The sequence below is a fragment of the Choloepus didactylus genome, chromosome 1 (genome assembly GCF_015220235.1).
Source record: "Choloepus didactylus isolate mChoDid1 chromosome 1, mChoDid1.pri, whole genome shotgun sequence".
Lineage (NCBI taxonomy): Eukaryota > Metazoa > Chordata > Mammalia > Pilosa > Megalonychidae > Choloepus > Choloepus didactylus.
In genome coordinates this window covers 109,496,496-109,521,953 of record NC_051307.1, presented here as the reverse complement: position 1 = coordinate 109,521,953, position 25,458 = coordinate 109,496,496, and the positions used below count along the sequence as shown (strand labels likewise).

The 25,458-nt window shown below is 39.9% G+C and overlaps 2 protein-coding genes across 14 annotated transcripts in view; one reads left to right on the top strand and one right to left on the bottom strand.

The window, feature by feature from the left end:
- The window catches only part of MCF2L2 (MCF.2 cell line derived transforming sequence-like 2), a 337,731-nt gene that overhangs the window by 94,622 nt on the left and 217,651 nt on the right, over positions 1-25,458 (bottom strand). The window lies entirely within an intron of this gene.
- Positions 881-19,763, top strand: B3GNT5 (UDP-GlcNAc:betaGal beta-1,3-N-acetylglucosaminyltransferase 5). Of its 9 annotated transcripts, none has more exons than XM_037839738.1 (3): positions 881-2,010; positions 14,193-14,342; positions 16,000-16,273. In XM_037839738.1, the coding sequence occupies exons 1-3, from the start codon at positions 1,749-1,751 to the stop codon at positions 16,008-16,010; spliced, it is 423 nt and encodes a 140-aa protein (XP_037695666.1). In that variant the 5' UTR covers positions 881-1,748; the 3' UTR covers positions 16,011-16,273. The 9 variants fall into 9 exon arrangements, with proteins under 9 accessions (XP_037695666.1, XP_037695662.1, XP_037695657.1 ...); XM_037839734.1 differs by having other exon boundaries at positions 881-2,115; XM_037839729.1 differs by lacking the exon at positions 16,000-16,273 and adding an exon at positions 5,009-5,115 and having other exon boundaries at positions 886-2,647; positions 14,193-14,279.

Here is a 25,458-nt window from a genome sequence, read left to right as displayed (position 1 = left end):
CGGCAAGAAAGGAGTATAATCATAATTGAACATTTGCATCTAAATACAACATACACATCTGACAGCTGAGATTACGGTCAGGATTTATATTTTGGTTAAGTAGAGAAGGGATGTCATTTGCTCTTTACTATCAGTGAATCAACTTATTTGTGGGTCACCATCAGTGGATCTCTTACTAATCCCATTATATAAATAATTCCATCTGTGGTTTGATGTTCAGGTAGTAGTAAACGCTCTGAGTGCTGACAATGGTGCTGGGCCACACCCTCTTTAGGCAATATATGAAAAGAACTGCATGACTGAAATATGCGGAAGGGCTTAAAGAAAACAATTATAGATTTTCTAAAAATCTAGTTTGAAATAAGTACAATGTTGCATAGTTTAAAACTTTGATTCAGTAATCTACTTTTACCCCATTAGCTGTCATATTCCTTCTACAATAACAAATCCCAAGCTTTTATTTTACTGAAGTATTTGGTTTAATTTTTTTGTTTTTCTGTCATGTTCTGCAATATGTGCAATTACAAAACCTCTCAAAATAGTTCTTCCGTTAAAAGGTAATATTTTGTTCTGTAAGAAAGACAGAACAACCTTTGGGGAATAAGAAACCAAATACATAAAGGATTTATTTGTGATGTATTTCCTTCAGTATACACCTACATTATCTTGCCTAGTTATGTGCATTAAGTATTGTTAATGAGGGAAAACAGAAGAGGACATTCAGATGGACTCTGGCTCACAACTGATCATTTGAGTAAATGCCTTCTATTAACTGTAAGGGTCGCGGGAAACACTTCCTGGAGTTCTCACCCACGGACAAGAACAAATTCGGGCGGGGCCCCCTCACCTGCACAAACACGTCCGGATCGTGCCGGGCTGGGCTTCGGCAGTGACGCTAAAAGTGCAGGAAACCTGCGTGCGAGCAAAGCCGCGGGGGAGGCCCCGGCTGCCCGCGCCCCCGCCCTCTGCGGCGGATTCCCTGATTGGATCTGCCTCGGTTCTGCCGACTCCAGCTCGCTCCCGGCCGGGGAAGCGGGACAAGAGAAACACTGGCTGCCGGGTCTTCGCCCAAGATTTAAAACGGGCACGTTTTGGTTTTGGGACCAATGACTCTATTCTCTGGTATGATGAGGAAAGCCAACCTCCATTTGGGAGTTGAAGGAGCTGAGCTTGGACTTGGTGAGTTTTGCTTCTAAACTCCCTTTGAAATTAAACTGGGCTTGAAGGTAAAATCACCGGCGGGACACGGATTCCCAGCTCCCCGCCTTTCATTTTAAAAAAGAAAGCTGAAGCGCAGCCTTGGTTTGCAATAAAGTTCGTTTCCTCCCTTTGTTATTCAGGCCCCCAGCAGCTCAAGGCAGAGTAGTCTGACAAGAGACCTTTTAACAAGAATCGCCCCCCTTCGGACTCTTACTCTAAAAGGAAAAGGTTATCCGAGAATTTGCCACTCAGTCAAAACTTATTCTCGCATACAAGTAACTGTTGCGTGTTCTTGAACAAATGGATCATTAATCTAACGAATTCCACCTCTTAATGAAAAGTGTATAGAGATCTGTTATTTCATATGGAATTAATATATGTTGCTAATCTACGATTTAAAAAGTGCTTTGCAGTCAACCGCCTCCTAGCCGGGGCCGAGTCCCCCTGGGTGAAAATGTTTTCTTCCCTGCCGGATCACTAAATGGGGGAAATTTTAACACGCTTGGAAGGTGTATGTGTGGAAGAGAGAAAAAGTCGCAAGTCCCTGGATGGTTTGCTCTTTGTGCCGGGGACTGGAGAGGCGCTCGACCAGCCCTGGGTGGGCAGTTCGTGGCTCCGGGAGCGGGGTGTTGCACAGCGTCCCAGCCTCGGCTCCGCCCCTGCCCGGCCCGGCCGCCAGGCGCCCTGCGCGGCGCCTCCTCGCCCAAGGTAGCTCTCGGAGTCTCCTCTACCCACTTTGGACCAGGAGAAAGTCGGCAGGAGGGGAAGGGAAGACACACTCGCTCACACCGGGTAGCTCCACGACGTCAGGTTGGAATGCACGCTTGGGCCCGGGAGGCGCGGCTGGAGCACACACCCCGGCCCCAGATACGCTACCCTGGCCGGGATCGCGCGCAGTCCAGCGCCGGGAAGCTGGTGAGGCCCTTCCAGGCGCGGGGCGCGGGCTACTCGCCGCCCGAACGTGCAGCGGGGAAGGAGCGCGCGTTCCTTCCCCGGGGCGCCTTTGTTCGCTCCGGCCGGCCGGCACGGGCGCTTGAAGCCGGAACTCCCGGCCGAGCCGCCGCCTAGGTGCGGCAGGTAGTCCCGGGGGCCCGGAGCCTGGAGGGTCGGTTTTCTGGGGTCTGGCGGGTTCCCCCTCCTTGGGGAGTAGGGGGCTGAGCTCTGGCGAGACGGCCGCGGTGTCGCGAAGTGGAGTCCCGCCTGAGCGCGGGAGGAGGAGGCGAATGCCGCTTCCCCGGGCCTCGGTTTCCGGCTGGGGACCCCCAACCCTACTGCTATCCCCATAGTTTCAGGGTGAGATTCGGTTAACAGCCTGAACCGCGTTGGAAATGAGGAAACCGCCAGACGGGAGAAGCTTTCCGCGATTTACTAGCTGGGGAAATGGAGACAAGGAAATGGGCACGCAGACAGGGGAGAACTGGGAAACGAAGATCTTCCTAGAGGCGAGGTCTGATTTTATTTTGCATCCTGATGTAACAGAGTTAATTGCCTGTTCAGATATCAGTTAGGTGAAAGTAGAACTTTTGGTCTGACTGATTCCACACCCTATGTATTTCATCCCGTGTTGGCTTCCATGGGTTATGAATCATGCTAAAGGGACGCCACCTATGGTGGTCGTTTTTAGCTCATATTTAGGGTAATTCTCTGATTAAAGTACATCTTTTAGAATTGGATTTGTTCCTCTGTGCCTTTATTTTGGGAAACTTTGCTTGGTTCCTATGGGGGAAGGGAGAGGGATGTGACAAAGCTAAAACTGACCCAGAAAAGAATGATTGAAGGGATTTGTATTAAGTGGTTGCGCTGACATGTTCCCAACCTGAACTTTTTGAAAGAATGATTTGATCAGCAGCTGAGGTTTTAACATTATTAAAAAAAAATATATATATATATATAGTATATTTTATATCTTGTCACCGAGGAGGAACCTGCTTTTGGGGGCTACCTTTTTGGTTTTAAAGCAAGATAATTCAGTACCTGACATGTTCTAGACTTAAAATGATTCTCTTGCTCCTTCTCTCTCTTTCCTCCTTTCCCTCGAGTATTTATTGAGCACCCTCTGAAGATGAGGCTGACTCATTCTGACCCATCTATGTCCTCCAGGGGCTCACCTTGAGATCTTAAGATAGGATTAGTGTTATGACAGGGAAAGCTCAGGCTGGAGGGCAGAGAAGCTTTTCCTGAGAAAGTGAGAAATGAGGAATGAGCATAAGTCACAGATGATATAACATATAAATGTTTTGCCCACAAAGGAAACTTAGAGGGTGGCAAAGAATTTTCAAAATAAAGTGCATGGTCCCATCAAGCAAAAATGTCACATTATATTTCGTTAAAATAAAGATCAGATTTCCCTTTTAAAAAAGAATAATTCATATGGTGAGATTTTAGGAAAAGGAAATAACTTTCTATTTCTTAAATGTAGAACAGCTTGAATAATAACTCAGGGGTTTTGAAATGGGTCATCTTTTTAAATGGGTCACTTTGGCTAGAATCACTGCACTTGGTGACTTTCAAATCTAAAGGGTCGAGTTCTTTCTGAGGACCAACTGCACTAGATAGAGTCTACATAACAGAACATAGGGATATGGTAGAAAGAAACTAGGAGAAATTCAGGAAAAAAGCAGTCTCTTCTCAAAGTAACAGAATGTACTTTATCTTTTGGGAATTTTGTACATGCTCAATTAAATAGATATACACTTTGTGTTTTATGGTACATTTTACCTCTTTTAGAATATTTCCATATCCATTATTCTATTTCATTGTTAGACTAATCTTGGGAGGAGATGGATTCATTGTATCTATGTACCATAAACTGAGGCACAGCAAATTATTACAAGAGCTCTGCCATTTGACATCAAATCTCTGTCTGAGACTTAGTCAGAACAATGTAAATCTAGAATTACTTTCCTTACAGTATGCAGTATCTAATTAATATGTATTAGTTAATATTTATAGGAGGTAGAAGAATCTTCATAGTTAAGAAAGTTGATTAAGTGAGATTTGAACTTCTAATAACCAAAAATGATTTAAAAATTTTAATGCAACAAATTCAGAGGCTGGCTTTGATCTGTTTAAGATTTCTCTTCCATTGTGGTAGAAGCCAGTTTTCTACAGAAAGGAAAGATATCCCAAGTCTGTAGGCAACAAGCCCCCAAAAGTTCAAGTTCAAAATACTGTTACCTAAGATTCACTTAAGATTTCATATTTTATCTCTTCTTTACCACAGTTCTTTCTACAACTTTTTAATAGTGCTCTAAAAAAAGTAATTTAAAAGGTGGACTCAACTCAGGTTTCCTTCTCCATAATTTACAGGGCCTATTATAATTTTAAGTGTTTGTGGGAATGATACTGTTCTCTCCTGTCAAGGATAATGGATAATGTCAAGTACAGGAATGGTACTTCTGTTTTCAGTATCAACATTATTAATTTGGGATATGTTAAGTGATCCTAAGCAAGCAGATCAGTATTTAAAAAACTCATAAATGTTTTTGAGAATATTAATAGTACAGCTCATCATTTTGAAAGGAAAACAATCCGTAAAAAACATCAGCCATCTACTAAAATAAACTGTCATGGTAAAGACAGCTAAACATTTTCTAGAGAAAGGAAGTGAACAGATATTGAACACCAGATCTAGACCACACATTGTCAATAAATTATCTCAAATGATCCTTAGAAAACTCTAAAAATCATTTAGAGACAAGTCAACCTCATATGACCAGTAAACTGGTGAGCCAGGATATAAATCTGCTTTTGTTCACATTCTAAAACTCGTTTTTTCCACTCTCTCTTGTTACCCTGCTTCTGTCAGGTCCCAATTCCAGGTTGTACTGGAATATTTACTTACTCTTTGGTAGAAGACCTCACTTGAGACATCTCTGAAGCTTTTACAGCATTCTGCCTGTGGCCTGCTGCACAGTATGTGATGAATTAATATTTGTTGAATTAATTAAATGGCTGTCTAGCATAAAGCATGGCACAAGTGCTCAATAAATGCTGCCTAACTTATAATGAATATGGATTGACTGGAAAAGAAACATGTTATAAACACACCTTATGCTTTATATCATTTACTTTGTGTTCTCTGTATTATAAAAACAAAACTTGTTTCTAAATATCCAGAATGAGACATATGAGCTGCCACTGAACAACAGGCATAAACCAAGTTATATGGTCATCCCCTTTCTAAATCTCCATTTTTCATACCATGATTTGATTTCAGCTCACTTTTGTAATCTCCTTTTCCATCTTCTCCCTTCTGGCCAAACTGAGTTTTTGCCTTCCCCACTCAAGCCACAACTTTTTCTATTGTGTGTGATTTGAATTGCTATTAGTCTGTCCTGGAATATCTTTCTCCCTTACCTCCCCCCATCCCACCCTTTTAAACCAGCTTAAATGCTACCTGTCTCACACCTCCCTTCTCTCTCTGAAATCTCTTCTCCTTTCCTCCCCAACCCCATGTTCAGAGTCTATGCATTATTCTAGGTCCTGCTTATCTTATGCTACTTCCAGCAAGCCTTCCCTAATTTCCATTTTCTTCCCCCACCCCTCATCTCAGAGATAAGCTCTTCCTTCTTTAGTTTAGGGATTTCCAACATCAGGTTCATGGGTGGCTTTTACTCTGCTCCCCCCAACCACCCCCTGCTGTCCCCATCCCCAAATGAATACAACATTTTGAATGTACCTTGGTCAATTTTTCTGGGGCAAAGTCTTCCTAAGAAATTTCAAGAATGTATGAAAAGCCTAGCTTGAGAGAACATTGATCTTATAGTGACCCAGATAAAGCAGTCATTGTGCCTGAGAAGTCCTGGCAGGGCTGGCAGTGGTGGGTGGGGTTGGGAGTGGTGGCAATTTTCAGCATGTTTTATATCACATTAAAGGGAGGGCAAGCATTTTAGGCGACAAATCTTAACTGGCACTTTGATTCATCTACTAGCTTTAAAAATATGATAAATGACTGGTTCACATCTTTAATCAAGTTCATTCTTTGTGTGTCATTTTATGAGCCAACTTGGAATATATCTTCAGTTTCCCTGCCCTTAAACATGAAAAAGTTTTGATACAGTTTATAAAAGGATGATAGCTTTCCAGGGCTAGGGTGTATGTGTGTACAACTCCTCTCCTTTACTTTCATTCAGTACTTGTTCATTGAATATTTGTTGAAAACATCCTGAGACCTAGACTACCTTTTTCTCTTTCTCTCCTTCGCTCCCCGAGTCTTCCCCTCATCCTCTTCTGCCACTTGGGTCTCCTTCCCTAGACACTACCCCCACCCCCCACCCCCAGACTTTTTTGTGGAAGAAAGCTTTTATTTACCCAAATGACACAAACTCACGAGGTCATTTTGCCTACTGTCTAGTGAAGCAGTGCCAGTGCTGTTCAGGTCAAGACAAGGAAGGAAGAAAACTTGAGAGTGAGGGTTAGGAGAGGGTATGATACAAAGAAAATGAAAATAACCTCTAACAAAATGCAGATGGTACCAAAACAAAATTGACTTCAATCTTAATAAATGCTTAATAAATGCAGAAATGATCCAGACAATGAAGCCAATTCTTTGCCTTCTTGGGTTGCTTCTCTTGGCCCTGCCCTGCCCCCTTCCCCTCCCTCCCATTCTGATGGAAACTCCAGTGTCCAGGGAGGAAGGGCAGGTAAGGACTAAGGGGCAGGAGCTGGAACTAAGCTGCTTCTGAGCTGCCACGGGGTGTGGACTGTATGGAGGTTATGCGGTTAACCCTGTATCTTGGTGCCTCCATTTCTTCTGCAAAATGAGGGTGATAATTTCTCCCTCATAGGCTGTTGCTAGGCTTGAAGAGTTTATATATATATGCGCATATATATAAATAATTCAGAACAGGGCCTGGTGCAAGGTTGACATACACATGTTAGTAACTGCTGCTTGTTGCTGTAGTAGGCAAAAGGAGAAGCTTATTTCTTAAGTGGGCAAGGAAAAAGATGACGAGAATTGTGTTTAGAAAAGTGAGCCGCCCTGTCAACCTAAACAATGGTGTGTCACCAGACGAATACAGACAGTTGAGCTTAGAAAAGCAAATGTTTGACTTCTCTGAGACCTACTTTACATTTCAGATTTTTTTATTTGTTTCAAATTAGTTATTGGTGATTTTATGAATTTTACCATAACTCCCTGAAGAATAATAATACTCTACAATCCCATGCCACCAGTCCCCATAGTAAAGACCCAGGGTTTGTCTTTATCTGTTTATTCATTTGGTATGTCCCTATCTTTATTTTTCCCTTAGCCAGAGAACAGACATCTATCTCTTTGTTTGACTTAGGAAGAAACATATAACTTAGTTTATGTAGGTGGGGATCTTGTCCCTGGGTTCACAGTGTAAGTTTCATAACCCAACCTTCCCCACAGTCCCACATTAATCTAAAATAAATTTATTCTTTGTGGCAGGATAACAACTCCAATGGTCCCTCATCTTTGCCAGTGGCTTGAGCCAAAGTCACAGCCGCAAATGCACCTGAATACAGCTACTGAGTAGAATTTTTTCTTTTCTACGGATCTCATTTTGGAATAACTCAAATTTGAATTAAAGAATAATATAACAATTGTGAGAATATCTTAATTTTCCACACTTAAAATGTGAGTTGTAAATTCAAATTTCAGGTTGTTCCCTTCTTTTGTGAGCAAGTAGAGCAGGCAATTAGTTGTGTTTGTCATACCAATTACTGCAACTGATTTACCAAGAAAAATCTATGAAGATAAAATTCTAGCCTTTTCAGTAAATTAAGTGCTTTTTATTCCTGATTTCTTTCTTTTAACCTGGCAGTTTAGCTCCTGAGAATGCATCCTAGCTGTGTTTAACAGGGAATAGGTGATCTGATAAGCCAGGAAAAAATACTTGGAATATAGAGTAAATGTAATACAAAGAGGTATAGAATATATTATCTTTATTTCCTTTGAGTTATGCGTGGACAGGAGCCAAAATTTGTCTTTCACATGGGACTTGAAGTAATAAAAGGTACAAAGTACTGAGGCTTTTTTTTTTTCCAGCTGTGACTTACCAGAAGAGCCTCATTAGTTTATATTTAGACTTTATGAAACTGCCGCTTTTGTATGACTAATAGGGATATTCTAAATACTAAATCGATTCTTTTAAAGAAGATAATCACCAATCTAGTCCTGAGACTACTCAGGGGCACGTTTCACTATAATATTTTATTTTCCCAGCAAGGAAAAAAACTAGAGCTAGAATAGAATGGTTAAATTTCTTGGTTTTCTTCTCACATATAATACCTCCAAGTTCTAATCCATTAGTCTTCCCATTAAATTGTGAATACACAAATTTCAGGGTTTGTTTTTGTTTTGGCAATGATCAAAATAAGAGACCATCATTTTATAGTAGAAATTTGATTCCATTTAGACTGGTGTTTTTCACATTGGCAGGACACAATCCATTAATGATGCTTGGGCCCTCTCAGGAGATGTTAACAAGCATTAAAAAAAAAAAAAGAAGGATAAAAATGTGCATTGCTTATAGCAGGGGTTAGTACTGTTTTGTGAGCCTTTGTTTCAGGCATGTGTGTGGCTGCAGGCTTGTGCATGGCTGTCAGCAATGCTCGGCCCTCAGTGAGCGACACTCAGTGTGTTTTTACAGAACAGGCACACGTGGGGGTGAGAACCTTCTCTATGAAGTAAGAGGGACAGTCATCAGCTAAGAGTGAGGGTACAGGCAGGGAGGCGCGGTGGGGTTTAGCATGGCTGCTGAGGAGACAGGGACAGGGGTGAGGGCCAGGCAAGCAGGGTGGCTGCCCAGCACTGAGTGCTCTGGCCACAGCCAGATAGCACCCTTTGTAGTGATGCTGTTCTGCCCGGCGCGTTCAGGTTTTTCAGCAGCCTGCTGGCGTTAGGGTAGAGAAGACAGAAGTGATGTAGGTCTGGGGGTGTGGAGGTGGAAGGACAGGAACCAGGGAGAAGAGGGCAAAAGGTGTCAAGTGCTTTCTGCATTTCAGACAGGGAGGAGGGCGGTTAAGAAAAGGAAAGTTGGGAGATGACTGGAGTTTGGGGAATGAGGGGACAGGCAGGAGGCCAGAGGATTCTAAATGAATATTTAGAGACTGTAGTTGAAGAGTAAGTGTACTAGAATTTAAAATTTCAGAGGAAATGCGTTCTAGGTGAAGCCACATAAGCGACTTTCTTGTTGATAAGTTTTCTTGAGCGTGTGGGAGGTAACGTGAACAAAATGGATATAAACATCATAAAATAAGACTCATGAGTTGTCTACTAAACAAAATCTAGTAAGATAGTGTCATTAAGATTTGATGTTGTTAATATATTACAACAAAGACCAGAATTAGGGGTCAAGGAACACATGGATGCAAACAGAAATAAGTGCGTTTTTATTTCACACCCACCTGCTTTCTCTGGTTAACTTCATGCAGCTTTGGAGTCTCAGGTTCAGTTGTGCTTCTCTTCTTAGAAGAAGGCTTCCCTAACCACAACCCAACCCTCTAACGAGAACAGGGGCCTCTTGAGACACTACTCCTAAGGCTCCCAGCACAACTGTGTGTCAATGTCTGTTTCCCCACTTCGCACCCCATGACAAGGGCCTTGTTTGTCCTGTTTACAGACTGTCTCCCTCTCTCTGTTTTTTTATCCCCCATTTAAACTTTCTGATGAAACAGTTCTTTAAAATATTTCCTTTTTTCTCTGACTCTTCCTCAGTTTATTTTTCCTTCAGGCCTCTCTGAAGGAAAGCATCTCTCCTCCTGAGAGCTCGCCCACATTCGTGATATCAGCCATCTTCTCTATACTCAGGGTTCCCACATGGCTCTTCAGTCCTGTCCAGATCTGTTCTTCAATGACCTACTCGACTTTTTACCTTGTTGTCTCTCCAATACCTCACACACCACCTCACAAGTCGAAATCCAAACATGTTCCCTCCTCCCACTCCTAACTCAGTGTTTTAGTTTCCCTTCACTCTGGGTTGGCTTTACAAGACAGGTGTTCACTGGACCAAAGTCTCAGAGGCTTCCTCCCAGGGTTGGTGTCTTCTGGCTGACCAGCACCTTTGGGGTTCCTTGGCTTTTCCATCACATGGCAGTGCATATGTGGTGTCTTCTCCTTTCTCTTCTGGGTTCTGTTGACTTCCAATTTCTGGCTGCTCTCTGTGGCTTCTCTCTCTATGTCCAATTTCCTTTGCATATAAGGACTTTGGCCATATTGGATCAAGGCCCACCTTCATTTGGTTTGGGCACAGCTTCACTAATAATATCTTCAAAGGTCCTATTTACAAATGGGTTCACTCCCACAGGACTAGGGGTTGGGACCTGAACATGCCTTTTGTGGGGGACATGATTCAGTCCCCAGCAGTCAGGAAACCAGTTTTCCTTCCTTTGTTATTAATGCCTGAAATTAAATTTTCTTCCTCCTCTTTTCTCCCCATCCCAGGTCATTCATCAGAAATTGCTGGGTTTTAATTTTCCCTGAAATGGCTTTTATTCCTTCCTTTTTTCCCCATTTCATCATGCTATACTAGGACTTCTTCATCTCACCTGCATCCTTACAAGGCCCTGATACATCAGTGCCATCTCTAGGCCTCCTGCATTCCATCCTGCACACCATTGCCAGATTAATCTCTCATGCTCAAGCTTAATAGGTTTTGAATGAGGGTGTTATCATTAAAAACAAAAACTTGTTATGCCATAAGCCAGTTTCCTTACTTTCAAATATATGCCTTTTCTCAAATATATGCCATAGTGCAATTCTTTCCTTGCCTTGCCTGAAATAAAGATTGTACCTTCTCCTACAACCATCTAAATCCCAATTATCCTTAGGCCTCCCCAGAATCCCCTGATTAATCCAACCCTCACTTATCTGTCTCCTTCTAGGGACACTTCTATTGTGCCTGGAGTTGGTGTTGCCCAACCTAGCATTGGTACACTGTACCTTGCCATTATGTGCCAATTGTTTTCCTGTGGAAACTATGAGTCTTCTCTCAACTAGATGATAAATGCTTTGAGGTAGGTTGGAGACTATAAAATACGACTTCATGGTCTCCCACCCTGCCTGCATAAATACTTGCATAGTATATACTCAAATGCTTATAGGATTAATTGAAGCATTGGAAACTCAGGTGGTTTAACTTGAAAGAGTGTAGATGTTATCATCTTGATTAAAATTTCAAAACTTTTAGTAGGTTTTGCTTATATTTGAGGATCACAAAAATAGACTCACAAAATAAGATGTCAGCAGGGATGGAGTAGAAAATACATAAGTAGCCAGCCTCTAGGTATACTAACTTGCATTCTTTTCCAGAAAAGTTTAAAGGGCTCTCTTGTGAAGAAATATTCTTTTGAATAACTGAGGGGCACAGCTCCCAGACTACAAAGTATTTGGAGTGGGGTCTACCACCTTCTTCTCTGATATTCCTACTTCTATTTCTATTCTTTCAATCTATTAGAAAAAAGAACACTAATGATACCTCTTTCTCCTCCCCAGTCCAAGTAAAAGCAAAACCAAATTATATTCTAAATATTTGCCTGTTTTCTGCTAAGCAGTTCTTTGTTCTGCTCTCTTCCATACTCTTTCCTGCTTCCTATTTCAGCAGGCTCTGAAGTCATCTATAATTTTACTACTTCTCAGTAATGTAGCATTGATATTCACCTCCAATTTGCAAATTAAATCACTAAATCAGAGTGAAGAGAGGGGTGCCCAAGTTTACACAATAAAACTGGCCCTGAACAGGGATAACCTTTGAGTTTCCAGTCTGTTGATTAGTCACTGAACCATGCTATGGCGCACAAAAGGGAGCCTACACCCACTGCATTCTGTTGTAGACGGTTGCTGAGCTTTGCATTCATTATTGGGATCGTTTTGTTTCCTATAAGGCCCAGCATTTTCTTTCATGGAATTGGGCAGGCTGGTGGGCTTCTCCCCAGCCCCCTCCCCTGCACTTCGGACATGGAAACTAGAAGATGTGCTTTAAAGAAGCTTTAAAGCACTGTGCAAACCAGAGTGAGTGCCAGAGCATGTTGCTTGGTCTCCATCAGGAAAGCCAGAGCTGATGCACATTGTTTAGTTGTAATTAATGAATTTAGATGAGGGGGGTGCTTGTGCTTTTCCCTGGGAAAGCCTGCCTGGTGACTGGTTTAATTTGGAGGAGTTGGAATGGTTTTTTTTTTTTTAATTTTTTATTAGAACATTTGTAGATTTACAGAAAAATCATGCAGAAAGTACAAAGTTTCTAAATACTACCTCCCCCCCAAGTTTTCCCTGTTATTAACATTTTGCATTAGTGTGGGACCTTTGTTACTATTCATGAAACAATATTATTTAATTATGCTATTAACTCTAGCATACTGTTTACATTGTGTTGTACAGTTCAGTGGGTCCTTGTGTGTGTGTGTATGCATATGCAGGATGTTCTTGTGTTACCAAAGCGAAGCTGGATAAAATACCTTTCCTGAATCTGCTCATCAGATCAGTACCATCAGTGGGAAACAATTCAAGCTGCTGAGGGTAGAGAAATCTTAATTTTAGAACTTCACATGCTATATGCTAGGAAATAAGTAGCATGAGTTGTTGGCTTCCTGGTAGGTTATTGTTCATTTTTCAGAAAACTGTTTGACTCTTTGAGGTCAACTGAGAGCAGTTGAGGAAATATAGGAAAATAAGGTAAACACATATCCTTGGGTGCTGGGAGGGGGTGAAAGAAATAAAATTAATGTTTAGGGTAGCCGTTAGGCTGTAGCAGCTCTGTTGGCAGCAGCAGCCGTGCTGTAGACCCTGATTGGAGAAATACGAGTGCTTTTGGTGACTGCAGTGCACATTTGGGAGCTGGACGAGTTCAAAAATGAAAATAAGTCAGGGCATGTGGGCTCATGGTCTAGCCAGAAGCAGCTAGACCAAGAAGCTCAGACGTGTAAACAACTGTGAATATGTGCAAAGTGAGCTGGAGCAAACTGAGAGCCTCCGCCAGAAACGAGAAGCTTGTTTGCATGTGTTCCTTTAGGTTTCAGAGGCTACTGTCTTTGTTTCCTTCCCAGGGCTTTTGGAGTAGAAACTGCAGGTTCATTTCAATTGAGAATTTTCCTGAAATTCTTAAATGCCTTGCTTTAAGCTTCCCGTTCCTTGAATATGTATCGAGGAGGTGGCAGAGGGGATTTCGGCCTTCAGGGGCACTGTTGAAAGACTGAGAAGAATTGGCCATCTGAATGAAAGTAATTTTACAAAGCAGAGGCAGATGTCACCACCGAGGGATGTTTCCTGCTGTCTTCTCAGGGCTCCCAGTCCAGAAATGACTGGCCAGTCCACGGGGGAAATTGCTGATTTTGATCTAGCCTTTAGAGCAGCATTTCTCACCTTTTTTGATGGTAAAGCACAATAAAAAACACACTTAATATTACCACCCTAAATATACACATACATAGAATTCAGTTACACCTACTATGTATCAACTCTATATTCTCTGTTCTGTTCTTTTTTTTAAACTGCTGGTTGTGGCTTCCTAACTGGTGCTTGCAGTTTTAAAATCTATGTCCTAGACTATAAAGTATCACCTGTACTGATTATCTCTGGACACAGTCTCAGTGGGACTTGCTTTTACTCTTTCATCCTCCATGGACCTTTTGCACACATGGGTCTATATCTCTAACATCGAATTATTACAGGGCATGGGAAATACTCAATCAGAAAGCCCTGAAGTCGGGAAAGAGGGCCCATCACAAGAGCCAGACCTCCAAGACAGGGTGTTCTTGGTGTGCGTAGTTGGTTTAATATTGGGGCAAAGGGGCGGGATTGGAGGGACTCGCAGATGAGGACTCTGGGCACAAAAACAGGGCCTTTGCCCTTGGGTTTGTGATGTGGGCTCAGTCACCCATCCAGCCTAGGCTGTGTCTCCCTGTCAATCCTGTCTAAAGCCCAAAGACTGCGTGTGTCACACTGGAGGGGAGAGAACCCATTTCTTCAGGCAAGGAAGTGTCTTAACTTGTGGTAAGCATGGGGGTGGGGTGGGGGTGCTGTCTCCTAGTGGTGGAAGAAAATGGAGGCAGTGGTGGCATGGACCTGATCCGAGGTGATCCCTGGCTGAGCATGCTGAACCCCAATTCTTCCCAAGGGACCAGCTCTAGGAGTGAAAGGTGGCTCCATCCCCCAGGACTGCTCTTTGCACCAACATTTGGTGAGTGCATCCTACGAATCAGGCACTGACTGGCTCCTGAGGGTCAGGTGTCAGTAATCATTATCTAGCATCAAGGAGTTCATGGTTTAATTGGGGGAGGCAGTTAAATAAAAAGGAAGTACAGGAAGATGGGTGTAAGAAGGTGCTGTGGCAATACAAATGAGAAGCATCTCCGGGGTGGGGTGGGGTGACCCCAGTCTAGGCTTTCCAGAGAAGGAGCCTGAGGAACTTAGGATGCATAGACTTGAAGGGGGTTGGGGCATGCCAGGCCACAAGACTGCTAGTGCAAAAGTCTGAGTGTATGAAATAGCAAGTGTAGTTGTGGTTTCAGCCATAATTTGTTATTGTCAAATGCTATGATGGAACAGCTGGAGAGGCAGATAGGAAGGGGTCCTGTATGCCATGCTAATTCCTAACATAGATTTCATCCTGTCACTAACTAGCAGGGAGCATCTGAAAAGGTTTAAAGAGCTCAGTTGGTACGGTGGTTAGATGTGAGTTTTAGGAAGGTAGGGCGGAGGATGGGCTGAACAGGAGATCATTTAGTCCGCTGCACTGGTCTAGGTGGGAAATGACAATGAATGACATGAAGGGCTGAAAAGAGATTTAGAAGAAGCAATCCACAAGCAAACAACTGGATTTAGAAGTGGAGGTGGAGGACTTTCAGGTTTCTGGCTTAGATGCACGAAGTACAGTCAGGCACAAATAAGGACAAAATGGAACAGTAGGTTTTAGGGGTGAAGATAGTAGAATGGGTTAGAAATGACATCTGAGTACACCCTGTGTGCTAGATAATTATCGAGCTATCTATGTATTTATGTATATTCCCATATAATCTGCATAAAGACTTCAAAGTTAAGTGGTAGTGGTACAATTTTTTAGATTTCTGGCTCAGATGCATGGTATAGTGCAATGGATAGTAAGTCGCTGAGGCTGCACTGGTGTTCAAATTGCCTGACTACAGGCAGTGCTTGTTGGCTCCATTCTGCTGCTTCCTGTTTTGAACATGTTAAGTTTGAGGTACCTATTGAGTTTCCAAATGTAAAAGTACAGAAAGAAGATGACTATATAGATTTGGGGTTTTATGCAAATATTTTGATAGAAAGAGGGTTTCAGTTATGCCTTTTGATAAGTGTATCTTGACACCTTGACTGTGCACCTTGATATATTAAAAAAAGGACTTCTTATTCCTGGTTTGTCTGGGGCAAATTTTAATGGATGTTTACTGCTATGAGCTTTCTTTACATCAAGAATCTGGCCTTGAACTATATAGCTACTTTCATCTTGACTATATTCAAGGATATACACATTTGAAAAATTTGAACTATAAGTATACTAGATGATAACTATTTTGGGGACTTTTTTAAGTTGAAAGCAGAAAAGGGTCTTTGCATTCTGAATGGGAAGACAGAATACAGTAGTTCTTTCTCTCTTCCTATACTTCCCTCAAAAAAACATAAAAATAAAAAACCAAAAAAAAAAAAAAAACAACAACAACACAACTGTATGCCTCTGCTAAATACTAGTTGCTGCATTACCTTTTGTCCATATCAGTCAGGTTACATTTGCCTTTTAAGGAAGTAGGAGTGATTAATTTTTGGTAGCTCAGGAACCCATTCACCTCTCATCTTTTCTCTTCTCTTCTTGACTCTAATAGGTTTCATCTAACATTCACAAAAACGAAGTACATGGAAGAGCTACATGGATGCCAAGGTGGAAAAACTTTGATGTGCCAGTGGCCTTGTTTTACAGTGTGTTCCATTCTTTTGCACTCACAGAAAAAAACGGTATTAAGAGGAAGTATGTTGTGAAATTAGAAGCCCCTTTTAAAATTTGTAATGGTCAATATGTATTAAGATGGACATCTGTTTTGAACAATACAAAGTGCTCTGGTTTCAAAGAAGCAAGCACCTGTTTAAAACTGATCCTAAATAAAAACAGACCTGAATGGACATCAGAATGTTTGTTAGTGGCAGAAGAGTCAAAAAATGGCAGTTTGTTCAGTTATTTGCCACTTGTTTTATACTAAGCCTTACGTTTTTTTGGGGACTGAATGATAATCCAATAGTGAACCATATGAAGTCCTACTCTTACAGATACCTCATAAATAGCTATGACTTTGTGAATGATAGCCTGACTCTTAAGCACAGCCCAGAGGGGGCTACCAGCTACCAGTACTTGATTAACCACAAAGAAAAGTGTCAAGCCCAAGATGTCCTGCTTTTACTGTTTGTAAAGAGTGCTCCTGAAAACTACGGCCGCCGTTCTGCAATTAGAAAAACATGGGGCAATGATAAGTATGTTCGATCTCAACTTAATGCCAACATCAAAACTCTGTTTGCCTTAGGAACTCCTTCTAATCCACTGAAGAGAGAAGAAATGCAAAGAAAACTGGAACTGGAAAACCAAATGTACAACGATATAATTCAGCAAGACTTTGTTGATTCTTTCTACAATCTTACTCTTAAATTACTTCTGCAGTTTAGGTGGGCAAATACATTTTGTCCACATGCCAGATTCCTTATGACTGCAGACGATGATATATTTATTCACATGCCAAATCTTATTGAATACCTTCAAAGTTTAAAACAAATTGGTGTTCAAGATTTTTGGATTGGCCATGTTCACCGTGGTTCTCCTCCCATCAGAGACAAAAGCAGCAAATACTACGTCTCCTATGACATGTACCAGTGGCCAGCTTACCCTGACTATACCGCTGGAGCTGCCTATGTGATCTCCAGTGATGTAGCCGCCAAAGTCTACGAGGCATCACAGACACTTAACTCTAGTCTTTACATAGACGATGTGTTCATGGGCCTCTGTGCCAATAAAATGGGGATAGTACCACAATCCCATGTGTTTTTTTCTGGGGAAGGTAAAACTCCTTATCATCCTTGCATCTATGAAAAAATGATGACGTCTCATGGACACGTACAAGACCTTCAGGACCTTTGGCAGGATGCCACGGATGCTAAAGTAAAAACAATTTCAAAAGGTTTTTTTGGTCAAATTTACTGTAGGTTAATTAAGATAGTTCTCCTTTGCAGAGTGTTCTATGTCAACACTTATCCTTGTTCGGCTGCGTTTGCCTAACAGTACTTGAATGTTATCTGTTTTCACTGTCACTGAGCCAAACCTGGAAGAAAAACCTTTAAATGTTTATCTATACCCTAAGGAAAATGAATAAGAAAGACAAAGAAATATTTTGAAAGCCCAGTCTATCAGAATGTTTCTTTTTTTTTCTAGAAGCTATTCAATATAACTTATCTATTTCATTGCCTAAATTCATTTCAAGAACTTGATATTTAGGAAAGGCTTATATTATTAATGAAAATAAGAATAAAGGGAAATTCAAGTTCTTACTTAACGTTACATGCATATTCAGGGTGTAGAGAGATCATTAAGATGTGTTTGAATAATTGCTTTTGGAAAATACCAGGTGAATGTATAGTACAACATTTCAAAGAAATGAATATACTGTTGGACCAGGTATACAAGTTTATTTTTATTAAAGAGCACTTGGTGGAGGTGTTGGGGTATGTGGAGTTGATACAGGACAAAGTATATGAATCTGATAAAAGAAAGTCTCTTGTTCTTTAAGAGGAGGTTTTGAAAAATGTACGTAATTTCACGTTTTTTTTCAAAGCTTAATGTGAAATGTGAGAAAAGTCATTAGTTCTGCCCTAACTGGTGCTTTGTATGGCTCTTTTTGAATATTAGAAAATGACACAAAACATGGGCAGTTTGTTACCTGTCTGATCCTTCCCTAGGGAGAAATTGTTATTTCAAATAAGCTGATTTTAATTTAATTAATTTTCAACTGATTTTTGAATATTCAATATTGGTTTGTATATAGGATAGTTATTTGAATGTGGTTTGCATAGAAGAATATAATAATGGAGAAGGCTTCAAAAGGAAAGACAGAACATTAAAAGCCTCTTTTCTTTAAAATTTATGAAAATATAATTCTTAGTGCCAAATCATTGTCATGATTACTAAAACCAGTCCACCCCTTCCCAACAAGGCCTCGTAAATCATAGTACTTTGTTCTAAGCTTACATTTTACATTGAAAGGATCAAGTATCAAGTCAAAGTTACAGTACCTTTAAAAAAACATCTATTCTATCATTAAAATAACTGTCAGAGGTGGTTTTCATCTTTTAAATATTTCAAATTTGAAAGAAGAGAAAAGTTGCCAGAATGAGGTCTGATGCATTCAGAAAAGCTACATGTTCCCCATGTTCAAAGAGACGTGGCTTTGAGATCTCATAAGGTAAATTACATTTATTTTACAAAGCAAGATAAAAATGTGGCCATGATGCAAACAACCTCCTCTTACTGCAGAAAGAGCTAGGTGATACCTATTATAGGATTCTATAAAGACCAAAACAGTTTCTCCAGCAAAAGTGGTTAAACTGATTATAAAAACCTTTGACTGCATAGAAGCCTGTTAAGCAAAACTAAGACATCTCATTTCATAAAATGATATCTGAAACATGTAAAACAAGACTCCTCAGTAATATATATATATATAGCTGGATGATGGTATTTATAATTTAGGGGTAGCTTTTTAATGTTTACAGGTTAATCTTTTTCTATTTTGAAAATTGAGGCTTGTTTACATTTGCTCAGATAATTTAGTTTTGGTTAACCAATGTCAAAATTTACAGTATCAAACATTCTAGTTTGTAATTACTTTCAGAGCAGGTTCAGGGTCTTTAGATCATTACAGTCTGAACTTTCTGATCCATTTAAACATTTGTAGAGAAAAAAGGATATCTGAAAAAGCAGGTTTATAATTAATTTTGATTAGTTGATTTTTTAATAACCATTTGCTTTTTGGCCTTATATACCCTGTGTATCCCTACTAGAAACTTTAAATTTGCCATTGGTTGAAAATGATCTTGTTTACAGCAGTACTTTTGTGAAACAATTATTTATTGCTGAAAGAGCTCTCCTGAACTGTGCTCATTTTTTAGTTTTGCTTAGAACCAGAACAGAACAGGTTTTAATTTGAAGTAAATATGAGGTCACTCTTTATTTTTTTTTAAGTTGCTAGATGCTTCCTTATTCAGACTTAAAGACTGAGAAGAGTATTTGTAAATAAAAGGGTTCCAGCCTTTTAAAAAGGAAGAAAAAAAACATTTTGGTGGTCCAATGCAGGGCTACCTTTTGAAAACTGTTAACAAAGGGAAAATAAACTATCAGCCTGCATGGTCACTTGAATAGGAGATGATTGTACACAGTGTTATTGCCCGAAACTTTTTACCTCTTGGTTGGTTTGCATCTCTTTCTCATATTACTAATTTTATACAAAAAATGTTAAATATTTATATTATTTGAATTTTGTTCTTGTATGGCAAATAATTAGTGGGTTTTTAAAAATACGTTTTTGGTTTCCAATAAACAGCTTAAAAATTGTCAGCAGATGTGTATTTTCACAAAAGTTTTTATATTCCCATGTGAACACCATTTGTTTATATAATCAACCTGTTCTGTTTGATGTCAGAGAGGTATGTACTACATGATCTTAGTCTGATTCCCATTCAGACTTGCTGCTGTGCCCAGGAGAGAGAATTATCATCTCTGCATTATGGAGCCACCTAAAATGCCTCTGTTTTGTTTGTCTTAAATGACTTAGGCCATAAATGACTTTTTCTGGGGTGTCTAACAGGGGGATGCTCTTTTCTCCTAATAAAAAGGAAGAGATGAAATAAGCCACTTAGTGCCTCAAGACACCATTTGAAAGGTCCAATTTTCATTAGCTGTTCAAAAGTAGATTCAAATTTACCCCTAGTCTAAGAATATCAGGAATATTCTTATGGCTACTTTGGAATCTTTGATGCTTGAGTATATTTGTATATAGTATGCACTCATTTGTTTTTTACTGATACCTGCTCATTTTTAGCATAGTATATAGTGTAATTCAATCTATATATTGGTTAAGACTGAGAAGTATCTGAATTATTTGGTTATAGAATTTTTATTTGCAAGGCCTGGTTGAGGCTTTTGGAGTTGGGACTAAAATAATGATTACTCACTCAGAAGACTTAATTAACTTGACCTATATTTGGGGACTTTATAATTGGACACTATAGCTGCAATAAGGATGGAAATAGAAAAGTTTTTTTTTTTCTTTTTCTCACAGTTCTATGGGCTACAATTTTTTTTGTGTGTGTGGAAACATATATACATAAAATTTCTGATTTTAACCACTTTCAAGTATAAAGGTCAGTGTTGTTAATTATATTTACAATGTTGTGCTACCATCAGGAATAGGGAACTCTTGATATACAGGTTTATTCATTCTGCTGTAATAATCAGAGACATGTTAGATGCCTCCCTTTTTTTCCTCCTTTTGCTTCTGCATTCTACTATGAGACAAGCCCTCATCAGAGCTTTCATTACAATATTCCTTTGCTCCAGACTTCAAAGACTCCTTACTGTCTCCAGCATCAAGTCTAAACTCTTGTACCTGGTTTTCAAGGTCTAGAATTCTTCCTTTCCTCCTTCATTCCCTGTAGCTTTGTTTTTCTCACTGTTACTATTATCCATCACAAATCTCATTCACGGCCCTACCTTTGCTTAAGCTAGTTTCCCTTGCTAGAAACAGTTTCTACTCCTGTAGCTGTTGAAATCGTGGCACTCCATCCCTAATTCTGCTCCTTGGTTTATTTATTTATTTATTTATTTTTATTTTTTATTTTTTCCATTTTTATTGAGATTGTTCAGATACCATACAATTATCCAAAGATCCAAAGTGTACAACCACTTGCCCCTGGGTACCCTCATACAGCTGTGCATCCATCACACTTAATTTTTGTTCAATTTTTAGAAACTTTTCATTACTCCAGACAAGAAATAAAGTGAAAGATGAAAAAATAAAAAAAGAAAAGGAAACTCTAAACCTCCCCTATCCCTAACCAACCTCCCTCAATTGTTGACTCCTAGTATTGATATAGTACGTTTGTTACTGTTTATGAAAAAATGTTGAAATACTACTAACTGTAGTATATAGTTTGTAATAGGTATATAGTTCTTCCCTATATGCCCCTCTATTATTAACTTCTAATTGTATTGTCATACATTTGTTCTGGTTCATGAAGTGATTTCTAGTATTTGTACAGTTGATCATGGACACTGCCCACCATAGGATTCAGTTTTATACATTTCCATCTTTTGACCTCCAACTTTCCTTCTGGTGACATATATGACTCTGAGCTTCCCCTTTCCACCTCTTTCACACACCATTCGGCGCTGTTAGTTATTCTCACATCTTGCTACCAACACCCCTGTTCATTTCCAAACATTTAAGTTCATCCTAATTGAACATTCTGCTCATACTAAGCAAGAGCATCTACATTTCTTCCACAAGGCAGGAGGGAGAGTCAAAGAAGGTAGAAAGGCAAAAGAAAGAGGAAAAAAAAAATGACAGCTAGGAAGCAGCAAAAGGAAAAATAACCTTAAATCAAAGTAGAATAAAGAATCAGACAATACCACCAATGTCAAGTGTCTAACATGCCTCCCCTATCCCCCTCTCTTATCTGCATTCACCTTGGTATATCACCTTTGTTACATTAAAGGAAGCATAATACAATGATTCTATTAGTTACAGTCTCTAATTTATGCTGATTGCATCCCTCCCCCAATGCCTCCCCATTTTTAACACCTTGCAAGGTTGACATTTGCTTGTTCTCCCTCGTAAAACAACATATTTGTACATTTTATCACAATTGTTGAATACTCTAGATTTCACCAAGTTACACAGTCCCAGTCATTATCTTTCCTCCTTTCTTGTGGTGTCTCACGTGCTCCCCATCTTCCTCTCTCAACCGTATTCATAGTTACCTTTGTTCAGTGTACTTACATTGTTGTGCTACCATCTCCCAAAATGGTGTTCCAAACCACACACTCCTGTCTTCTATCACCCTGTAGTGCTCCCTTTAGTATTTCCTGTAGGGCAGGTGTCTTGTTCACAAAGTCTCTCATTGTCTGTTTGTCAGAAAATATTTTGAGCTCTCCCTCATATTTGAAGGACAGCTTTGCTGGATATAGGATTCTTGGTTGGTGGTTTTTCTCTTTCAGTATCTTAAATATATCACACCACTTCCTTCTTGCCTCCATGGTTTCTGCTGAGAGATCCGCACATAGTCTTATTAAGCTTCCTTTGTATGTAATGGATTGCTTTTCTCTTGCTGCTTTCAGGATTCTCTCTTTGTCTTTGACATTTGATAATCTGATTATTAAGTGTCTTGGCATAGGCCTCTTCATATCTCTTCTGTTTGGAGTACGCTGCGCTTCTTGGATCTGTAATTTTATGTCTTTCATAAGAGATGGGAAATTTTCATTAATTATTTCCTCTATTATTGCTTCTGCCCCCTTTCCCTTCTCTTCTCCTTCTGGGACACCAATGATACGTACATTATTATACTTTGTTTCATCCTTGAGTTCCCAGAGACGTTGCTCATATTTTTTTATTCTTTTCTCCATCTGCTCCTTTGCGTGTAGGCTTTCAGGTATTTTGTTCTCCAGTTCCTGAGTGTTTTCTTCTGCCTCTTGAGATCTGCTATTGTATGTTTACATTGTGTCTTTCATCTCTTGTGTTGTGCTTTTCATTTCCATAGATTCTACTAGTAGGTTTTTTGAACTTTTGATTTCTGCTGTATACATGTCCAGTTCTTCCTTTACAACCTCTATCTCTTTTGCAATATCTTCTCTAAACTTTTTGAATTGATTTAGCATTAGTTGTTTAAATTCCTGTATCTCAGTTGAAGTGTACGTTTGTTCCTTTGACTGGGCCATAACTTTGTTTTTCTTGGTGTAGGTTGTAATTTTCTGTTGTCTAGGCATGGTTTCCTTGGTTATCCAAATCAGGTTTTCTCAGACCAGAACAGGCTCAGGTCCCAGAGGGAAGAAATATTCAGTATCTGGTTTCCCTGCAGGTGTCTGAGAAAATTGCTCCACCCTGTGATGCCTCAGGTCATTGTGCTTTTCTGCCCAGCAGGTGATGCCTGTTAGCCTATAATTCTTGACTGGTGTGAGGAGGTATGGCCATGTTCCCCCAGGCTCTGGGGTCTGGTTCTGAATGGAAAGGGCCCCACCCCTTTCCTCCTAGAGAAGACAGACCCCTCAGGTGGAGGTCATTAGCATTTCAATGGTCTCGCTCTCTGCTTGTGGTGTCTCCACTCTTCCCAGAGTCACAGCCCTGGAAACTGAAAATGACTGGGGCTTTCTCCACTGAGCCAAAAAAGAAACAGATGGTCCCCTTCAGACCCAGTCCAAGGCAACCCTCAGGCTCTCCCAGGTCAGTCGTCATCCAAAGCCTCTGTCTGTTTTTTGGGGCTGCGTACCTGTAGTGAGCAGTTCACACTCGCTACTTAAAACCCCAGTTGGAGCTCAGCTGAGCTGTATTCGCTTGCTGGGAGAGAGCTTCTCTCTGGCACCACGCGGCTCCGCAGCTCGGGCTATGGGGGAGGGGGTCTCCCAACCTGGTTCCACAGGTTTTACTCACAGATTTTATGCTGTGTTCTCGGGCATTCCTCCCAATTCAGGCTGGTGTATGATGAATGGATGGTCTTGTTTGTCCCCCAGCAGTTATTCTGGATTAGTTACTAGTTGTTTCTGGTTTTTTGTAGTTGTTCCAGGGGGACTACTTAGCTTCCACTCCTCTCTATGCCGCCATCTTGCCCGACTCCCGCTCCTTGGTTTAGCATTTCCTCCTGCTCTCCCCACAAAATGTAAACTTAATCACATATGTTTCTCTATTACCTACTAATTGTTTCATGTGTTTTTTTCTAACTAAAACATAATTCTGAACATGGGGACTCGGCACAGTGCTATCACATAGCATTCAAAATTTTCATTTTTATTTTTTTCAAATATAATAATGTAGTGTTACTCTGGCAAGCCATTAAAATATGAAAATTGTTTTAATTATTCAGACTGTTAATGGACAGTATCTGGCATAATATTTTACCTAAACTACTTTAAAAGTGTGTAATTTATTCAACACAATCTGAATGCTTACTGTTTGCCAAGCATATTGTACCTATCAACTCTAGCATTGACAGATTTATATTAGTTATGCATCAAAAACTCGAGCTGATGAAATCCAGAGTGAATAAGGAAATATAGATCAAACTGTTACAGCAAAGATTGGTAACCATAAGGTATTGATTCAAAGCTGGTGGTAGAACAAAAACAGTAGACTTCTAGATTCTGTTACTCGCTTAATCCATTTTTCTAATTTTGCCTTTTCTCAAAGTTCTTTTGCAAGAATCCTGAAGATATCTTTGTTTCGTTAGTTACATGCTTAACTTTTCCCCCCTTGTATTTCTCGTTAAGAATATAATTTAATGTTTCACTGTAAATTAAGACAATAATTCATATCTTAAAGCATCCATTTCACTAAGACTTTTTTTAAAAATTATGAAAATAGGTATGGTTGTTAGTGATAGTTACAAATGTCTTAAAAGATATATAATCACATAAAACAAACAATGGAATACTTTACTAAGTAGTACTTTTCAGTGACAGCTCCACTAAACACAATCTCATTTTCAGATATGCTGGATTGAGCAGTAAGATCCCTGTGTATGTTTTCTTGAGTATACCTTAAAATGAAAGAATATAAAGTAGTCTAATTAAACCAATATTGGCTTCAATCAAGGGGCAAGTTCCTAAAGATGTTTGTTCTTTCCTTCTATGGGCCTTTTTTTTGCTAAGAGATCTTGGGGATAGAAGCAGCTTGGGAGTCAAATGGTGTGTGTATGAGAGGAAAGGGGAACAAGCAATTATAAACAATGTGATAAGTGCTAGAATAGAAGTAATGATGGTGAGTCAAGTATAAAAAAGATTTTTAAAAAATGAATTTGCCTCTATGCTTCTGGTCTTAACCTCCCTAACTCAGGCTTTCAGAACTGCATAGCATTCAAATGCAAACACCTTTGTATAGACCAAAAATAGCATTAAGTTTGTATAAATTTCATCTTTTGGGCACCCATAGCCTTTAAATGTTTTTAAGCCACATTTTAATCAATGTCAAAAGGAGTTTACATTTAATATTTTCTTAATAATCCTTTTTTTGAAAAAAACACTGGCTATCCTTGGAAGCTTG